Source organism: Ananas comosus, unplaced genomic scaffold (assembly GCF_001540865.1).
Source record: "Ananas comosus cultivar F153 unplaced genomic scaffold, ASM154086v1, whole genome shotgun sequence".
In the NCBI taxonomy this organism is placed as follows: domain Eukaryota; kingdom Viridiplantae; phylum Streptophyta; class Magnoliopsida; order Poales; family Bromeliaceae; genus Ananas; species Ananas comosus.
The window spans coordinates 639-22,325 of NW_017893608.1; the positions used below are offsets into that span (position 1 = coordinate 639).

Consider the following 21,687-nt stretch of genomic DNA (forward strand, 5'->3'; position numbering starts at 1 on the left):
ATCAGCACCTCGGAGACAACAAAGCTACACTTTCGTTTCGTCTCGATCGACCACGGATTCACGACAAAATCCAACCTTCTTCCAATAGAAGGAATCACACACACAAATACATATAAAACATGTATTTTTGGATTTTCTCGAAATCCGTGCGTCAAACTCAAAATCCGTCAGCGCCACTAGTTCCAGAACAGCTAAACCGGTCGAAACGAGCTATTGGACTGATATGAACGGAGTCCGATACGCACCAGAAGCCAACTCTACTCCGTGGCTTCTCCGGAAAACCGGAGTTACTATTCACTTAAGTGAAAACTAAAAATCGCGTATCTTCTCCATTTTAGCTCAGTTTCTCCTGAAACTTGACGAGTGCTTATGTAATTAAATTACACACATAAACATCATCAACAGAGAGTTTAGTTGCACTGTCAAAAATCTCAGTCCTTACACCGGACCCACTTCTGGGCGCCCGGAACATAGGATCCGTATTGGCTTCCAGTTTCAGTTAAATTTAACTCTCAGTTCTGGGCGACCTAAATAATGTTCTGGGCGCCCGAATCTGGCAAAACTTTAGTTTTGCTTATTTAAGTGCGCCGAGTCCAATTCTGCATCCAATTCGTGCAGAATTGACTCCGACTCAGTCCAACACTCTCCAGAGATGTCGACCAATCACTAATACTGAAGCCAATCCTATCCAAAGCTCAGGAACACTACACTCCCTTTATTTGTGGCAGATCTGGCATACCCTGAGAGTCAAGTTTTCAAAAAAAAAAAATATTTGGGCACTTCCGCTTTGTTTTTAAACCAAAATGGGACCCCGGGGCATGACATTGGAGCTTTTTAGAGGAAAGATATCTAACCCTAGCTCACTCCTAGCTTGATTTGGAACTTCAAGAGAGGTTAGTAGTTTTAATCTTCCCTTTGATTCACATTTTAGTGGATTTCTTGGTATGAAAACCTAGAATGAGAAATCTAGGGTTTTATTGGGGTTTTTTAATTTGTGGCTTTTGTGGTTTAATTGATAGGTGTATAACCTTCCTCTAGGTTGGATTTGAAGTGCTCTATCTTCCATTCAGGATTTGGGTGGGTTTTCCAACATTTAAGGTGAGTTTTGGCCTTTATTTGGGTTGGATAAAGATGAACTCATGGAGTGTTCGTTAACTACGCCTAACCCTCTTAGAATCTTCTTTAGGGAGCTAAGAGACTAGTGAACATCTTCGTTAGCGCAAACGAAGGGGATCTGAGGAGTTCTTGGTGGGTTTGACCTCACCGAAATGGGTGAACTCCTCCTATGTTATAATATTTATTGTAAATTGAAAAATCATAAATATTCATGTTAGATAGAGCATATGTGAATTTTAGAATGCTTAAAATGCATATGTTATGTATCATAAAATTTTACCTCTATGTAGTAGAGAGTTATGTAAATAATATTCATGCATGTGAATAGCATTCTTTTATGTAACTTGGAATTCTATTTCATGTGGTGAAAATGATGAATATAACATGCTCTTGGACATAGAACTCATACTTAACACAGTGGATATTAATGTCATAAAGTGGCATTCAACTTAGTAAATTGTTAAACTTTCAATACATGACATAATAATAGGCCATTGGGACATTAGCCTTTATATCATTTTTTAGACATGATGACATTGGGTTTGAGACGGATGATTACGCTTGCTTGCGATTGTGCTCATTCGCACATGCTTGTGAGGGTTGCTCCCCACAAGCCGGCACTCCGAAGATAGCCATCGCGACATAAGCTTGCTCGTGCGGGATTGGGCGCCGAAATGTGATGCTATGGGAGAGGCTCATTCCTAGGGTGGAGATGTTGACTACCACGGGGCCATTAGGCACGGCGCAAGCCGGACTACCCTTAGCTAGGTCCTATATGATTGGAACAATGTTGAACTAAAATGTAATGTGGACATTAGACTAATTAGTAAACGTTGACATTTTACTAGTTGCATTTGTGGACATCATGTGATATATTTACATGCTCATTCATCATAGAATAGTACTTGTACTTGTGGAAGTTCATGCTAAGTAGAGGCATAGTAGTTTAATAAGTTTTATTTCATGCTTAATATACCCGCTGTCCATTTCATTAAATGTTAGAACATACTACTTATGCCTCCATAACCTAGTGGTGTATTTCGCTAACGTCGGCGGCCTACCCACTAGGAACTATTGATTAATAGTTCTCACGCCCTCTATGTTGTTGCTTTTGTTACAGAGTCATCCACACCGGGAGAGGCTCGGGATCGCGGAAAAATGATCGCATCTAGTTAGATAGCGAGGAGTATTTCCCACTAGGTGGTTCATCTCTCTATTTGTACTTGATGTAGAGAGTGAGAGTTTTTGTACCTATGTGTAGAGATCACAATTTTTGTATATCTAGCACTTGTATTTGGGATCTTATGTTTTTATCTATTTTTGGATTATGGTTACTTATTTAGTTCCTTTTTACTCCACTTGTCATTAGAATTTAATTGTATTTATGCTCTGATATCTCTAGATTCTTATTTACCTCTGTTTTATTTATCACTTTGAGTAGACGCCCTATATGTGGAAGGCAAATGGCGGGTCTGGACACGCACCGGGCAGGCTTCCGCTGGGTCCCGGGGCATGACAGTTGTTCCACTCTAGTTCATTTTTTCTGCTTTACTAAGGACAAAAACAGAAAAAAGGTACAAAGTGTATATGCATTAATTGTTCAGGTACCAGCTGGGAATTTAAAGTGGTAAAAATACATGTAGATTAATTTTTGTTGATAATATTGTTGAATATAAAATATTAATATCTCGTTCTTTGTTTTTTTTTTTTTTTGAGAGAGATAGGTGGCACGCTACCCGTTTTGTTTATTTTATTTAAAAATAAACTTAGCTGGAAATGTGAATCAACTAGGATTCGAACTTGGAATCTCAAGTACCAATCACCAAGCCCTTTGCCACTTGCTCTAAAGATTTTTGTTAGCTTAAATGGTTGGACAAAAAAGGGAGGTTGTTTCACCTAATTTAACTATTAAAAAATTTTGAGTCCAAGCGTAAGAAGGAATGTTGAATATTTAACACTACAACATCTTTGCATGGTAGTTTAATGTACCAAAAATAAGATTATTTTATATTAGTGGTTAAATTCTAATAAATTGAGAGTAAAATTCACTAAGATTAGCAATAACACTCACTTAAATTAATGAAATAATAAAAACATAATAATATTAGAAAATCTCTTGGCTCAAAAATTCTAAACATATTTAATACTGGTCTTAGGAGTAAATAAACAACTTAAGACAGTGAAAAATAAAATGATATAATTATTCTTTGTATACAGGAGCTTAGTACAGATTTAAGGTATGAACTTGAATCGAATAGGAAGAAATTAGAAAAGGCTAGATGATCAGTGGAATTCGAACACATGATCTTCTGTTTCGAGAACATGTAAAACAATTCATTACGTAGAATTAAAGCTTAAAACAAGGGGTGTACATAATTTTAAAATTTATACTAGAAGAAAAGGAGTAAATAGAGAGTGGCAAAGCAAGGTGCTCTATGTGTAAAAGGACTCCCCAAAGATTATACGCAACAAACAATGACACTTTAATGAAATGGACTTATGCAAAGTTTCCACTAACATTATTGGCAAGCGCATGTAATTCCACAATCACAAAATTAGGTTCAACTTTCAAGCACTAGAGTCACTATCTTATTTATTATCCACTAATAATAATGCTGTAACGACGCTAAAGTTTAACTAATTAATAACATAAAATTAAACAAATTTGCAATTTCAGAAATTAAAATAAATTGTATTTTAGATTTGAATTCTTTTGTTTGAAAGAAAATGCTTCAAAGAACATGTAAATCCTAGTCATTTATTTTTCTAAATGAATAGTTGAAATAAAATATAAATTAAGGTACCACCCACAAGGTATTTGAAGGATGTTTTGGTTCATAAGGTGTTGCTCAAAAAAGTGTCGAAGAAGGTTCCTTAGAAAAGGGTGTTTCGTTAACGTGAAGACGGCGCAATTTAAGTTTCACTCAAACTTCGTATAATTATATTTCATTCAATAAAATTTCATATAATAACAAATATGAATGCAATTTTAACACAAAATTTATAGTAACATAAATGAAGAACAGGATAGAAAACCATTCTATCCTCCTACAATATATATTAATATTTCTCTTATCTTTTTTGGAGTGAAGACGATTAAATACAATCATACTTTTTTAAAAAAAATTATATTCTTATTTTTTCGGATGCAAATTCAGATACAAATATATATCGAATGTTAAATTTGAATATCTATATTTCAATTCTATAGGCTTAATTACACTATAGTACATTATACTATACTTCAGAGTTTTTTTATTTATAATGTTGTACCTTTAATAAGTTTTTTTTTTTTTTATCAATCTCTATACTGTAGGTAGTAAGTCAACAATTTTAGATGAAAGCTTGCAGCTTCATCTAAAAGTGTTAGTTGGAATTAGCCGAGTGTATATTCAGCTTAGTTCCTCTCTGATAGAATTATTAGTTATTTATGTAAAATAGTAGATTGATTTCTTGATGGTATTGTAAAAATTGATTACAAAATAATCGTTTACTGGTGCCTTGGGAAAAAGAAAATATATAGTGTGGTATAGTAAATGAAAAATAAACCTAAAATATAATTTAGAGAGTAAGAAGCAAATGATAGTTCAATAGTGCCTTTAAAATAACATATAATAAATTATAACCAGAAAAGATACTAAAAAAATTTAGTATACCAGCGTGTAATTAAGCCGGTTTATTTTCCTAGTTCCTTGTGTTCTCATTTGTCTTGTTTTCTTCCCTACTTTTTCAAATATAAAATAAAAAATGAATAGAGAACCCTCAGCAATTATATTTTATTTTTTATTGAAACTCTTTTATTTTTCCCTCTATTTTCAAATTAATATAATTTATCAAATTCTATCATTTTAGCTACTTTGTAGCGAATAAAATTAGAATAATTAATGATAATAATAAATAAGATACTTTAACTTGATTAATTGATACTTTAAATTATAAATTATAAATTATAAAAGTATATCAATTAAAAAAGGGTAAATTTTAAAAAACCTCCTTGTGGTTTCACTTTTTCTCACTTTAGTACCCTGTGGTTTAAAAAGTATCAAGTTAGTACCCTGTGGTTTCGTACTTTCTCACTTTAGTATCTTGTGGTTTAAAGTATATCAAGTTAGTACTCTGTGGTTTCGTACTTTCTCACTTTAGTACTCTGTGGTTTAATATTTCATTTGGAGAAAAATAAAACCACAGGATACTAATTTGATACAAAAATAAAAACACAGGATATTAACTTGATACAAAAATAAAATCACAGAGTACTAACTTGATACACTTGAAACCACAGGATATTAAAGTGAGAAAGTGCGAAACCACATGGTACTAATTTGATACACTTTAAACAACAGAGTAGTAAAGTGAAAAAGTACGAACCCACAGGGTACTAACTGGATACACTTTAAACCATAAGGTACTAACTTGATACACTTGAAACCACACAGTACTAAAATGAGAAAGTGTGAAACCACAAGATACTAATTTGATACTTTAAACCACAGAGTTCTAAAGTGAGAAAAAGTGAAACGACAAGGAAGGTATTTGAAGTTTTCCCTATATATATATATATCTTTGTAATTATGAGTATGGCTCCTAGGGATGTAAATGGCTCTGGATTGGTGGAGCTCATGTCCCTATTAGTCGAATGTAGTAAAAATTAAAAATAAAAAATATAAAAAAATATAATCCGGTTTGATTCACTAAATAAATGTAGCATAGGCGGGAGATCTCTTTCTTCCTTTTATCTGTCGTGATCAGCCAAAAATCTGCTCCTGTTCTGATCTGTCCTGTATGAAGTTATAAATGGTAGTAAAAAAATAAAATTATATTTAATTCGTTCAGAGTCCATTCCAACCCAATAAGAAATGGAGCAAGAATCCCTCCCGCCTCTCCATCCGTTCCGTTTGCATTCCTATTGACTCCACTGAGAAGCTCCTGCAAATCTAAGTATCTTACTATTGACTCCACTAAGAAGCTCCTACAAATCTAAGTATCTTACTATTGACTCCACTAAGAAGCTCCTACAAATCTCAGTATCTTATTAGACAATAAATTGAAGAAAATGATCCCAACAAAGAAACATCAAATATTCGTAACTTTCTCTCTATATAACCCAAACAAGCTCAGCCCACATCAGTAGCAGCAAAAGCAAGCCAAGCCAAGCCAAGCCATGGGAACATTCTTAGGCCACATTATCCCGGGCCTAGCCTTCACAATAATAGGCATCTGGCACACTCTTAACACCATCAAAACTTACAAACTCAAAGGCCCCTCCAATTTCACCTCATCAACATGGTTTCCTTTCACTAGTACTACTCCAGTAACCATTCCTAAACACTCGGAACTCTACCTCCTCCTCTCCTTCTCCGCCGCCGCCGCCGCCGTCCAAATCCTCGACTACCCTCTTCTGAGCCTATCTTTCAAGCCCGACAACTACGAGCACGCCACCATGTTTCTCCATCTCGCCGTCTACGCTTCGGTCGCCCTAGCAGTCGACCTCTCTGCTTCCCCCGACGCACTCCGAAGTCTCGTCGGAACTCTCGCCGCCTCCGTTTTTGCGCAGGCATAGTAACAAATTCTTTTTTCTTTTTTCTTTTTTTTTTTGTATTTTTGAACTCTGCAAATACATTACAATAATTTTTTTCGATTACATTATTTTAATGGCATCAAAAAAAATTTATTCCAACAGTTTATACTATTATCATAATAGAAATCAACATTTTCAGTCATCTATTATTATAAGATTCATAGTACCGCTTTGAAAAGATTCTTATTTGTCGCAGAAAGTTATTATTGTAACTAATAGTTATCAATTGCAACAGCATTTATTGTCAGAAAAAAAATGAATGAATTTCTAGCTAGTAGTATATATGTATAGTTCATGAAATTTCGCTCCGACGAGCTTTTTTTTAATTATTCATTGGTCTATGAATATTGGCAAAAAAGTCACAAGAAAATATGGATAATCATGCATGATTTCAATTATTCTTTTAGTAACCTTTATACATATTGTATAAAAAGAGTTTATATAGGTTTCTGTTCTAATTGATTTTATAGTAAATCCCGAACTTTTGCCTATATTTATATAGGACTTAATTTTGCTCATTTATTCCTTACTATTATTCATAATTTTTAAATGTATTCTAAAATAATCAAAATATTTTTCTAAAATTCAACCTCATTAGTAAACCCTAAAAAACATAGAATTTTATGAATTTTCTTTTAAAAATTAGTAAAAATATTTTGATCTTTTAGAATAAATAATATATATACTTATAAAATTTTGAAAGCCATATTAGATATTATTTCTAGAGTCCAGCTATAGTGCTTATAAAAGCATAAAGCACTTGATACTTATAAATATTTTATCGTGAGATTTATTTTTTTGATCATTTACATTCATTAAATTATACTACTTAATCAATCACCTACTCAACCCTATCATCCTTACAGCACAATCCTTAATTCAAGCGCTGAAAATTTACTAGCACTAATAACTCTGTACTTTTCAAAGTATAGAAGCTCAATTCTTATCCCTATATATATATATATATATACACACGAATGTGCAGGAGCTCTTTCTCCTCAGCTTCCACTCCGCGGACCACGCGGGGCTCGAGGGCCACTACCACTGGCTCCTGCAGCTCGTAGTGGCCTTTTCCTTTCTCGCCACCGTCGCGACCGTGGGACTCCCAAGCAGCTTCATGGCGGCGACGGTGAGGTCGGCGTCAGTCCTTTTCCAGGGGTGCTGGTTCGTCGTCATGGGCTTTGCGCTGTGGCTCCCGCGGTTTCTTCCGAAAGGGTGTTACAGCACAGAAAGCGGTAGCGGCACGGGCGGTGGCAGCGGCAGTGGCAGTTTCATGAGTGCAGTTGCATGCAGAACGGAGGAAGCGAGTCGGCGGGCGACGGCGCTGGCAAACCTGCAGTTCAGCTGGACTCTGGCCGGGATAGCAGTTTTGGTGGCTTATTTGTGCCTGAGAACCGACAGCAAGTGTGTTGAGTACAGGAAACTAAGATCAGGGGGTGGGGATGTTTCTTTGATCTCTTCTCCTGAAGCTGAAGATCTCAAGCAATCTCAACCGTCCGTTTGACGTGTCGAGAGATTAATATATCATGTGCAGTTATAGTGGAAACATGACTGTTTTGAAATGCTAACTCCGTGTGTGGTTTTTAGAATAAGTATGAAAAATTATTTTTCTATACTTATTTGTCTTAGTATATTTGTATAAAATGATATCCAAAAGAATTATACTATTTTTTATGCACATAAAAAGTGAGTACACATCTTATATCATATTCATTCAAGGATCAATATTTTCACACCAATTTTTTTAATATTGAAAATTTAAAACTGTGTATAAATTTTTAGAGGAATTCGCATAAGATTTACGCCTTATATGTAATTAACAAGTAGTGTTTTTATATTGAAAAATAAAATTAAAAAACTACCTTATGAAATATTAATGAAAGAAGACTGTAGCCAATCCAAAGTCGTGCTCAACAATTCAATAAAAATATTTTCTTAAAAGAAAATAGTTAATAAAAGATGAACATGAGCTGAATTTTTTTGCTCGATATCATATTCATATTGTTTAATAAATGAGCGAAAATGAGCCGGCTCTAGCTCGTGTTTAATTCATTTAATAAAAATAGAAACTAGGCAGTCCAACTTGCTCGTGTTTGACTCGTTGACAGTCTAATACGATACTGTATTTCAAAATGCCCCATCATTTTCAAAGACAAATCCAATCAAAGAAAAGTAATTTTGCAACCAAATTAACATCCCAAAAGTTCACCATAAGCGCACTTCATTATTGGACAACACTTAACAAAAAAGAGCCAAACTCATCACCAAGTCAATGATCCAAGTAACAAAATGCTAACACTAGCTACCACTCACTAACATATTATGACCCAAAAAATTAATGCGTTTATTATAAATTTTTGGTTCTCTCTTTTTATGACGGGAACAATCCCAAATCTCTAATTTAAAAAGGCAAATAATGTTATTATTATTATTTATCTTTCAATCTATAACACGTAATCAAACGCTAATTATTTTGGTGGCTCTTCGCAGTAGTAGTAGCAGCGGCAAACTCCGTCAAAGCACACGCCGTTACCGTTACGCTCCTTGGTGCACGCCGCGGCGCATGGGCCCTCACTACACTTGCCTGAGCCAATGATCTTCACACACGTGTGCTCTGGTAGCCAATGATCACGCGCCTTTATTTCGACCACCATTGCTATATCAAATATCATCAAGGGTAAACTTCAAATACCATTCCTCTATTTTCGTACTTTTTCACTTTAGTGCCTTATGATTTAAAGTGTATCAAGTTAGTGTTATGTAGTTTTATTTTTATCTTTTTGTCAGCTTTTTCGTTAATATTTAATTAAATTATATACAAAAAAATTTCAGATACTCTACCTAGGTTTATCAAATATTCACTTTAGTACCTTTTAATTTTAACTTTGTCACTGATTTAACCAAAAAATTAGTGAAATCAATAATAAAAAAATAAAAATAAAACTATAGTGCACTAAATTAATACACTTTAAACCACATAATACTAAAATGAGAAAGTATATAAAATCACAAAGGTGGTATTTAAAGTTTTTTCAATATCAAATTATAAAAGTAGCAATTAGTGAACCTTATAGATAATTTCATATTACCGTCGCTATAAGATAATTTTATTATAAGAACATTTTATGACGTCGCTAAGGAAAAACGTATTTATTATTTTTTCTAAAATTTTTTGATGCTTTATAGCATCAAAAAATTATGACGTTAATAAGCATCGGAATATATTTTATCGATATTTGATATAAACATCACTACATGTATATATAACGACTTTTTATTCATCGATACTTCTAAATGCGATGGTAAATTATTTTAGAACTTTTTTATGTATTGTAAAATATAGAAAAAAAACGTTCGTAAGTATTAATTTTCTTATAGTGAGTTTTCGTAAACTTCGGTTTGTGATCTTTTTCTACTGCACAACGGTGAAATCAATTCGGTGTACAGGGATTGATGTACACCGATTTGTTCCTGCTGTTTACTTGATGCATTAACACTAAAAAATGTAACGAATTTTAATTAATAAATACACATTCTTCAAGAGTACCATGTAGAATTACTAACACAACAATAAACTAAAAAGGTCACAATTTTGTGAAACTAAAGTATTTGCATTTAGAAAAAGAAGCTTCTTAAAAACTTAGACCATCCTTTGTTATCATTGTATGAATTTTATATGATAGATGACTAAGATGATGGGCTTCTTTATTCTTATAATTGCTAGGTAACGTTGCATCCATCCTAGTACATCTTTTTTAGAAACACAATACAGAAAAATATTAAAAAAAATAAAAGAAAAGGAAAATCACACTTTTTTTTTATTTTGGCCAGATAAATCTCATAATTGCGCACCTCCGCATTAAAATTTTTCAGTACAAAAATGTAAAGCAAAAAACAATAACGGCAGCCCCTAGTGTTGGTGACAAAGAATTTGATTATTAACATGGTTCTAAATTCGAAAACCTAATTGCTTTGTATTTCCAACTAAATTTATTTTTTAAAAAAATTAACGAAATGAATAACATGTTATTTTTCTCTCTCTCAAAAAAAAAAAAAAAAAAAAAAAAAAAACCAATCATGGTGCAAGAAAGGGCCTGAATTTAAGGGTTTATGTAGGATACATACTTGAGGAAACCACAAGAAGCAGTAGGAATAGAGAGAAGATGTGGTGGAAGCCCTTCATTCTGAGTGTTGTATCAAACAACAGAGGTAAAGGGTAAATGTATTTTTGAAATCAAAGCAAGTTAATGGGTTTGCTAAAACATTTATAGTGAGATCTTGAAACCATTTTTAGGCATGAAATCAATCAATTAATGGCCAAACATTTGATGATTTTGAATCCTGGAACATTGATTATGTAGTATTCTATCAGCTGTGAAGATATAGTGGATTAGGAATTAGGAAAATAGATTATGATTCCTAACATTTATAGAAGCATAGGAACACTATCCTTCCTGGGAGGATTGATTTGCTTAATAAAGCATGTCAAACAATGATACAAGGTTCCTTGCTGTTGTCTTTTTTTTTTCCTTTTAAAAATAAAAAAAAAAATTCTAATGTATTGTGTTGTTAGATAGAGATTAAGTTTGTGATAAAAATTCTAGGAGATGCATCTCATTCAATTGTTAGATAACACTCGGCGCCGTTTTAGATTCGTACTGAGTACTATACATTCCAATGAGATGCATTCGAATTTGGCTAAGATGAAGAACATACTAGCGAACTACTCGCAAGGCTTCATTCTTACTAAGCATCTCACGGTAAATAAATTTCTTAACCAAGTTGATCGCAATTTTGGTTTAGCTATAAAACATTGCTCAAACTGATGATAGAATGAAAAAGGAAAAATTTCACGATCGGTCCTCAAACTATCAGGCAGATGACACTTCCGTTCTAAAACTTTTATTTGTTGCAATTTCTAACCTGAACATTTAGAATTATTGCAATCAAATTTCACAATTCAATTTAGTTAATTAAATATTGATGCATCACTGATGTAAAAGTTAAATAGCAATATTATAATTGATGATGCATCAATAATTAATATATGTCACTTTTACATTAGTGGTGTGTAAATATTTTAATAAATTAAATTGAGTTTTGAGATTTCAACTCACTACAACTCAAAATTTTTCGTCATTTTTGTATTTGAGTTTTTTTTCTTAGGGTAAACTTCCACTTGCCTTAGTGGTTTAGCATATTTTTATTTTATCATCCAATGATGCAAAAAATTAAACTTAACTACCCTATAATTTATCTTTAATTTTACTGAAAAAAATCTACTACCAAGTAGGGTAGCAAAGTAAAGTTTTTAAAAAATCACAGAATAATTAAGTGTAATTGTTAAACTTCATGGTGGCAAAGTTAAAAAAAAGAAAAAAAAAAAAAAAAAGAAAAAAAAATCAGTTAAACCTTAGAAAAGTTAAGCACACCTTTTTAAACAGTAGGATGACAAAATAAAAAGAGGTAAACCACATAAGGGCAAATTGAAATTTACCCTTTAGACAAAAAAACCGTTGAGATGTAACTCACTATGAATGGACTCACCAATTTCAATCTACTGCAAAGTGAATTACAGCCTTTTTCAAAGTTTAAAATTATTTTTTCAGAAGTGGTTTTGAAGTTAAAGAAAATATGAGGAGCAAAACAAGAGAAGGATCACTAATCCATCTCCTTTTACCTTCTAACCCTACTTCACCCTCCCTCATGGGTTACTTTTACAAGTGATTACGAATTAAATACAGGACCCACATCAAAATTAAAAGTCAAAAATCATTTAGCAGAAAACAGACATTTAAAATGGCTACTGCATTGCTTAGTTCAATACACCTGAAGAACAGTGTACTTACTACTACAGATTTAAAGCTCAGGAACCCTACTCATACATTAAGCTACTTCCACAACTACTTACACAATATAGAAGAGTAAAAAAAAAAAAAAAGATTCTCTCAGAAGTTGGTTGTCCAATTCAGATGACCAAGCTGGGGCTGCTGGTAGGCCCCAACCTGGGGCCCAGGAGCGGCCCCGACACTACCACCAAGTGGCGAAGGGACCTGCTGGTGCACCAAGTGGTGGGGGCCCACGATCGAGGCCTGTTGCTGCGGATGGTACAAGCCCGGGTATTGCACATTAGAAGATTGGGCTGCTGCGTTGAAAGAAGCATGGCCAGCGTGGGTCGGCATGAAAGAGGCGTGCGTCGCTTGCCCCGATAAGTTGTAGTACTGAGGCGACTGCAGAGTCGGAACCTCTCTTGGCGTTTGAATCCAGATGTCAGATGTCTCTGGCTGTAGATTACATGCCCAAAATATCTAGCATTATGAGGTTTAAAGCATAAATTTAATGGTTAGTTGGAACTTAGAACTGTCAGATTCTATCAGATAGCAAATTTTTTATAACAGTTAAGTTGGAACATGAAGTATACTTATCTGACAGGAAAAACAAAGTATCGAGCAGTCACAAATATACCCAAACAAGTCCATAGCTATTTTACTAACATGATAAAATTAAGATATTGCCAAGATGCCATAATGCATAGTACTTTAAAGTTCCAATGAAACCTGTGGATTTGGGACGTATAGGTTGTTGTCTTTAAATTTCACCCTGGCCATCTCCTCAAGGCCAGTCGTACCACCAAAAGCACCAGGAGAACTGATAGTAAAGCCCGCTGGATGGGTGTAATTTCCATATCCCGTACCAGAAGGAGCCGATTTATACTGTGATGCTCCATACTTCAATCCGCCTGCATTCAAGTGCGAGCTCCCACCAGGCATCACGAGATAATTGCTTCCGTTTGGTGGATGTGGATAGGCAATATTAGTAGAATAGTTTGGCATGGCCATTGGCGGGACATAGACTGGGGAAATGATGTGCCGATATGGCATGAAATTCGGGAAGTGCGAGATATGGACTTGCGGGTATAGCTGTGTAACAGGTTGTGGCTGAACCAACTGTTGCTGCTGCTGCTGTGTTGTGACAATAGCAGGACTGCTACTGCTCGCAATATGTGAACTCAAACCCTGCAGATAAGAACATGTATAATAACGAAAACAATAAAATGCTCCCTAAAAATATAAAACAAAGTAATAAAGGATGTAAAGACTGTCATACTTCCACTTAAAATCACCAAGAATAATAATGATGAGCAAGTTCACTACTATTTGTAAATAATATAATAAAATCTTGAATATTTTCAACTAGAGGTACCTCAGATGGTGAAGCTAACCCTAGAGAGTGGACATTATCCCCTATAGCAGTTCTGAAAAATGGGGCATCATCACTCGTATGGCTGTCATACACCTGTTTAAAAAATAAAAATAATATAAGATTTGGGAGATATTAATACAAAATAATTTATACATTAATAATAAATAATTTATCTTAAAGCACAAAAAAATATCTGGTGTTAAATTATAAATTATTCTGGTTCACATAGTACTTACTGAGAAGCTGGGCAAGCTTGGAGGGTTCTGCAGCTTTTGTGCCTCTGCTGAACTGAAGAGGGGGCTGTCACTTTGTACTAACCCAATATCTGCATAGTCGTCTGCTTTTTGAGAATTCAATGACCCGTTGATTTCCTGTGGTGTTTCATCAGTTTCCGCAGCTGGTGCAAAAGAGTCAAACTGCAAAGATCTCTCTAGGTCATCTATGTCTTTGTGTTCAGAAGCAGACGCAACCTCATTGGAGACTATGGGAACTGATTCTGATATACTGCCAGCAACCAAAACAGCAAATATGATTCAGCAATTTTTACAATATCTAATAGTAAAAAGTAATGAATAGGAATGATAAAACGACGAAGACACCTTGAACAAGGCTCGTTAAACTGTTCTGACTTTTCAAATGCCTGAGAAGCAGAAGTCAATCCCTCAGTTGGGTCAAGTCCCACACCAAAACTGCCAAACGTTAGGCAGGCATATTCAGATTCTGGCACGCGAAGATGTTCTGGAATGATGACATGTCGATCATCTGATATATTAGCTTGAGAAAGTTTGTTCGACAAGCCATTAACGTCCACTGCACTTAAATTGCTGGTATCAGCCAAAGCAGCAGCAGGAGTTGTCATGGTCACAGCTGGGCTAATGGTGGTGGACTTTAAACTTGTTTTTGGCTTCCACTCCATGTTGCGCTGCATGGCTGCAGAAATCTATTTGGAATTACAACGCAATGACAAAGCAAAAGAATGAGAATTTATATCATATACTCGCTTTAAGAAGCTAATTTATCTGATAAACAGTGGCATCTACTTACTACTATTATGAACATCACTGGTGAATGAGTGTTAACCTAGAATACCATCAATATACAAACTTTTAGGAAAATGCAACCGTTTCTTGAAAATTCGTCAGTGCATCATCATGGACTGCACAATTAGAGATTAAAGTGCTATAACAGTTCAGGGTCACACAACGAAGAATAATTTCAAATGGTCTACCTAAATGGCTTCTGCATAAACACTTTTTGTCGTGGTTTAAGTTCGTACCAGAGAGATTGATCTATCCTCCAAACAAAATACCATCAGTCAGATGTAGATGCACGCAAATGAATGGAAATATATCCAGGTTCAAAAATATTTTCCGTGGAGAAAGATGACAATGCAAAATCATAGTTGCATAAACCAATTCAGTAACTACAAAACCTTAGAAATCATCTAAATAACTACAGCAACTAGCAAATAGCATTGCTCCAACAAGGTTACATAGTAGGAATGTAATCAAATAAGAGCAAAGATGAAGTGTCTAGAAAGCATACGTACAATAGATAAAAACAGAAAATTTCACAAGAAAACAAATTAATGATAATTCTTACAGTTACAGTGCACTATATAAACCATACCTTTCTGGTGACCTGCAGATGGCTGGTGCGATTTGTTACTGCGCTGGGAATATCTAGTAATAGTTACACCACGCAACATAATCTCTGAAGCAGGAGCTTGGCTGGTTTGACTCCCTTTAGATGTGTAAGCAGAGAGCCCAGAGAGTCCAGCCAAATTGGAACTATCCTTTCCCCAAATAGGATCAGGATTTGAACTGCTAGGAACAGATGACTGCGACGGTCTACGAGCACCAACAACTCCAACTTCACGACGAATAGCCCCATGGGTTCCAGCTGCTTTGGATTCAGGAGATGGAACGTGAACTGGATCGAAATTCAAGGAGTATACCCCAATTGAAGATTCAGTTGCTGAATTTTTTTGAGGGCTACTTTGCCCCTCTCTTTTTGCGTGAGGAATAGTTGTGGTTTCACGTGTCTGTCCAGGCAGTAAGTGCTTACAATTTTTGGCTAACTCTCGAGATGGATGGTACTTCACTGAATTCCTTGTAGATGAATGTTTTCGATCAGTTCGCACATCAGCAGAGCTACAGAAAGAAAAAATGGATGAGCAAAAAATGTGAAAAAGTCTGAAAATCTTCTCTAAAGCAAGCATTCAATACATGAAACACTACCAGCATGATGTATAACGCTGCTGGACAGGAGAAAGAGCACTGGCGTCATTGATACATATATCACTAGATTATCTTTACAACCTTGCACATAGCCATACAAAATGCGGTATCAGACTAATCAAATATCTCAGAGAGGAAATTTATAGCTTCATCTAATGGATGATGTTCCAAGTTATCAGTTGCTAACAGTACAATGATGATAGCTTACAAAAGGCATCCTAGTATATACATAATTGGAAATTTTCATGGAAAATTGTTTAGTCACCTCACTAATTAAAGGGCGTGATTCATATAATTTTTATTTTTGCTCACTAGTGATCTGTTTGCAATATTATTCCTTCGGAATCATGATTCCTAAACATCTCAAACATTTCACATTTACTACTTATTTATGTCACCTATTTTTTCCTCTTGTGCATTGCGCAAGATTAAAGCTCATACCTACATGAATGTGAGTACATGAGTACATGTAGTAACTAAGCTGATGTGGTTTTGGTGGGAAATAATAAAAATGTGCATAAATAAATATATGCAACGCCGTAGCGGTATTCATACATAAATGTGCCCCGTAGAATAGTTACATATATGAGTATGGCTAAGTATGTACTTAGATGTGCATATTGATACACACTAAAATAAGTCTGTCTCGTTTACTATATATATGCAGTGAAAAACAAGGAAACATAGGAGAAAGCTTGGAACACTAAAAATGCAGCAATAAGCAAAAAGAATAGAGAGCTGATGACAATACTGTACTGAAGGTGGTAGAATCAGAAGGAAAAAAAAGAGTGATTCAAGGAAGTGCAAAAAATTTAGACCTCTTCTCAGGGACATTGGATATTGATTCCTCATGTTCAGGAGATCTGTGTTGAGCCAATTCTGTCTTTTTCTCCATATCCTCATTGTTATTCATTCTGTTATCCCTTACTATGCGAAATTCCTGATTAACACCTGCATCTAACAAAGACTATGCGTCAGACAATCTATATAAACATCCAGTAATAGCAAAATCATGCACCTCATTCTTTAGATGAAGTGGAACACACGACAATAGTAGATGTTTCAATCTAAGTCAATAATGAGTTAATATTCAATTTGGCTAGAGTAACAATAAAAACATTCTAACGTAAATAATTAAACATAATATAATGAAAACAAAGTTCATGATGGGAGGATACAGAAAATCGTTCTCTTTTCCTTCAGTCAATAAACACAAGAGACAACAAATTATAGCTTGATGAACTTAAGGAAGCTGCTAAGAGAAACTTATTTACAAGAAGTAACCAAGGAATCAGACTGCAGATAGAAACCATGTAAATCACAAAAAATTATCATTGGGATGTGTGGGAGTTTAGTATATTTCTGAATTTCTTTCTTTACCTATATATCGGGCAGTAATATTTTAGCAGATTCACCGGCTCCTATGATCCAACATTGCAAAGCTATATATATATATATATATAGAGAGAGAGAGAGAGAGAGAGAGAGAGAGAGAGAGAGCTACTCAATAGAAATTGCATTTCTGATTATATATACTCTAATTTGTTTCGGATATACGCTCAGATATTCTCAGTAACTCAATGGCTAACAAGGGTCCTCTACTTTCAGGAGGCATGACCTCTGGGTCTGATTCGACAAGAGAAGGAGGTACAATCTGGAGAAGTTAAAGTTCTAATATTTTTCCTTTTTCGGTTTTATTCCGTGATGTGAATTGCAGAATTTTTGCATTCTGTGTTCAAAAATATAGCAGTTGCTAATCAAATTCTGATCTGATTAAGTAATGCATGGAATGGTGATCAACAAAAGGGTGGTACAAATATGAAGTGATGCCCGGTAAAGAATTTGGTTTTAACAATCACTCACTGCTTTATAATTGTAGATAGGTAAAAGGAAACAAAATATGAAGTATCCTTGCTGGTCGGCCGAAACCCCCACCCTGAGAAATGGTATTTCTCCAATTCTCGTTCAGACTAGAAGTTAATTCATATTTAGTAAGAAGTAAAAGTTTAATTTCAAACAAATTTTATAGATGGTTACCAAGACAAGTAAATACAAACAAGTCCAGCATTTTTCCAATTAAGCACTATGCTTTGAGCAAATCAAATAACAGGTTGATATATCTTCCTACCAAAAAAAAAACCAAAGAACAAACCCGTAATACCTAATTACCTACAGTATAATTATATTTTGCATCTCATATGCAAGATCGGAATAACAAGCTAAGAGGGTTCTGTATTACCAGTCATCGCACTTCGAGTATTAGCTCTTCTACGGTCATTGCGAAACCCTGGCGAACGGGAATTTGTCCGTTGACCATTGTGCTCCACTTGTTTTCTAGTATCATAAGAGCTCTTATAACCTGCTTGCTGAAATCATAATAGGACACATCTAAATCAGTTAAAATGTTAGAAGTTGGATCAATACAATTAATGATTTCCAGGACTTCCAACCTAAGATGTTAAAAGAGAGTAGGCACAAAAAATTGTTGCAAAAAAAAACTTCACTCTAGAACTAAAGTGAACAGGAATTAAACAAAAACAAAAACAAAAAAAAGATAGGTGTAACTAACTCCAATATCCTGAAAGAAGGCACTAATGCAATAAGCATTTCAACAAGTTCGAACACATTAAAAAGATTAATCAACAGTAGAAAAGTCCTCCACCATGGCGAACTGATATGATTTGAAGGCTCTTGTTCCAGCATGGTGAACTAATATGATTTGAAGGCTAAAGAAGTCATCAATGCTACCCACATGGAAGAATATGATAGTCTATGCTTGCCATATATATATATATATATATATATATATATATATATATAGTTGAGCTAGAATACTATCGATAGCAAACGGGCTCCATTGCCACCCATTTGTTTTCGATGATAGAGCCTCCAAATTGACGATCGGCACCGTTGAACATGATCTATACCACTTGAAGTGTTTAGAAATCAAATTTCAAATCTTTTCGACATCATTTGCCTAATAATCAAAGAGTTTCAAAATTTGTAATTTTAATGGTCAATATGAGGCGTTTTTTCGTTTAACGGCGTAAAGATATCCAAATCAATTGAATTTTGTTAGAAAATTATTGAAACTGTTTAAAACAAGATCTATACTCTTGATCTTGATTACAAGACTCCTACCATCATTTTTTTAAAGAATATTCATTTTCAGCCGTTCATTTTTGTGTCCACTCGATGGATAAAAGAACAATGTCGAAAATGTATGAAATTTGACTTCTAAACACTTCAAGTGGTATAGATCATGTTCAATGGTGCTGATCGTCGATTTGGAGGCTCCATCATCGAAAATAAATGGGTGGCAACGGAGCCCGTTTGCTATCGATAGTATTCTAGCTCAACTCTCTCTCTCTCTCTCTATATATATATATATATATATATATATAGAGAGAGAGAGAGAGAGAGAGAGAGAGAGAGAGAGAGAGAGAGAGAGAGAGTAGGGCTACTGTGCTATTAGGAGCACAATAGCCCCTGTGCTCCTAAATTCCTAATCATCCATCAATTTTGATGGCTGGTTGGGATAAGAGAGATAAGAGAAATTTGGGATATATTCAAAGAGAAGAGAAATTGAGATACCCAATTTCTTCTCAATTTCTCTTCTCTCTCTCATCCCAACCACCCATCAAAATTGATGAATTATTAGGAACTTAGGAGCACACGGGATGCTATTCTCCCAATAGCACAGTAGCCCTACTATGTATATATATATAAGAGAAATTGGGGATAAATTCAAAGAGGAGAAATTGAGACACTCAATTTCTCCTCAATTTCTTTTCTCTCTCTCATCCTAACCACCCATCAAAATTGATGAATGGTTAGGAACTTAGGAGCGCAAGAGCTGCTGTGCTCCTGATAGCACAATAGCCCTACTATATATATATATATATATATATATATATATATATATATATAATCCGGCTACTATACTATCGATAGTACCAAGCCTTGGTACTATTGAGTTTTCTACCGTTTGATCTACCTTTTGATCATTTTCACCCATTAGATTATACTATTAAACCAACCACCCACTCAACCCTAGGGGACCACTATCAATTTAACCGGAGACCACTATTATCCTAACCGCACATCCTTTCATCCAACGGCCGAAAACTCAATAGTACCCAAGGCTTGGTACTATTGATAGTATAGTAGCATAATTCTATATATATATATATATATATATATATATATATATAGAGTTGAGCTAGAATACTCTCGATAGTAAACGAGGCATTTTACTATCGAGTTGTTTTCGATGATAGAGCTTCCAAATTGACGATCAGCTCCGTTGAACATGATCTATACCACTTAAAGTGTTTAGAAATCAAATTTCAAATTTTTTCAACATCATTTGCCTAATGATCAAAGGGTTTCAAAATTTGTAATTTTAATGGTGAATAAGTGACGTTTTCTCGTTTAACGGTGTAAAGATATCCAAATCAATTGACTTTTTGTTAGAAAATTTTTTAAACTATTTAAAACAAGATCTATACTCTTGATCTTGATTACAAGACTCCTATCATCATTTTTTAAAGAATATTCATTTTCAACCATTCATTTTCTGTTCACTAGATGGATAAAAGAACAATATCGAAAGTGCGTGAAATTTGATTTCTAGGTAGTTTAAATGGTTTAGATCATATTTAACGGAGCCGATCGTCAATTTGAAAGCTCTATCATCGAAAACAACTCGAAAGTAAAATGCTCCGTTTACTATCGAGAGTATTCTAGCTCAACTCTATATATATATATATATGCTGGGGCTACTATACTCTTATGAGTATAGAACCCCCCTTGTACTCATAAATTTTTAACCGTTGATTGATGGGATGTGTGGTTAGGATGATGATGGTCTCCACTTAAAATGATAGTGGTCCCCTAGGGTTGAGTGGGCAGTTGGTTGAATAGTATGATCTAACGGGTGGAAATGATCANATATATATATATATATATATAGAGAGAGAGAGAGAGAGAGAGAGAGAGAGATAGTCCGGCTACTATACTCTTATGAGTACGATCGCCCTCATACTCATAAGTTGTTTTCGATGATAGAGCTTTCGAATCGACGATCTACACCGTTGAACGTTATTTAAATCATTCAAAACGTCTAGAAATCAAATTTTATAATTTTTCGACATCATTTACCTAACGATCAAAAGGTCATAAAATTGATAATTTTTAGCTGCCGGTAAGGGATCTTTACTAGCTTAACGGTGTAAAAAAATTGAAATCGATTAAATTTTTGATAGAAAATTCTATTCACTATATGGATAAAGATCAATAACTCCGATCTTAAATTGAAGGATCTGATCATCCCTCATTTTATACCCACTTGATGAAATTTATTATGATTTCGAAAAATTACGAAATTTATTTTTTAGAAGTTTCAAATACTTTAGACCATATTTAACTGAGTGGATCATCGATTCGGAAGTTTCATCATTGAAAACAACTTATGAGTATGAAGGGCTTTATAGTCATGAGAGTACAGTAGCTCTAGCCTATATATATATATATATATATATATATATA

General features: G+C 34.4%; 2 protein-coding genes and 1 long non-coding RNA gene across 5 annotated transcripts; 1 reads left to right on the top strand and 2 right to left on the bottom strand.

The window, feature by feature from the left end:
• Positions 1 to 6,084: 6,084 nt before the first annotated feature.
• On the top strand, positions 6,085 to 8,309 carry LOC109706433 (transmembrane protein 45A-like). Its single transcript, XM_020227240.1, has 2 exons — positions 6,085 to 6,670; positions 7,680 to 8,309. Exons 1-2 carry the CDS (start codon positions 6,278 to 6,280, stop codon positions 8,196 to 8,198), a joined length of 912 nt encoding a protein of 303 aa, XP_020082829.1. The 5' UTR covers positions 6,085 to 6,277; the 3' UTR covers positions 8,199 to 8,309.
• A 631-nt stretch (positions 8,310 to 8,940) lies between these two features.
• Positions 8,941 to 10,909, bottom strand: LOC109706432. The gene is made up of 2 exons (XR_002215196.1): positions 10,820 to 10,909; positions 8,941 to 9,350 (listed from the first exon to the last, which is right to left on the bottom strand). It is a non-coding gene; the product is annotated as an uncharacterized LOC109706432 (long non-coding RNA).
• A 1,574-nt stretch (positions 10,910 to 12,483) lies between these two features.
• LOC109706434 lies at positions 12,484 to 18,533 on the bottom strand. 3 transcript variants are annotated; one of them, XM_020227242.1, is made up of 8 exons: positions 18,377 to 18,533; positions 16,956 to 17,088; positions 15,527 to 16,050; positions 14,497 to 14,827; positions 14,134 to 14,401; positions 13,898 to 13,990; positions 13,252 to 13,710; positions 12,484 to 13,002 (listed from the first exon to the last, which is right to left on the bottom strand). In XM_020227242.1, exons 1-8 carry the CDS (start codon positions 18,381 to 18,383, stop codon positions 12,643 to 12,645), a joined length of 2,175 nt encoding a protein of 724 aa, XP_020082831.1. In that variant the 5' UTR covers positions 18,384 to 18,533; the 3' UTR covers positions 12,484 to 12,642. The 3 variants fall into 3 exon arrangements, with proteins under 3 accessions (XP_020082831.1, XP_020082832.1, XP_020082830.1); XM_020227243.1 differs by having other exon boundaries at positions 12,484 to 12,978; positions 16,956 to 17,094; XM_020227241.1 differs by having other exon boundaries at positions 16,956 to 17,094.
• Positions 18,534 to 21,687: the final 3,154 nt, after the last annotated feature.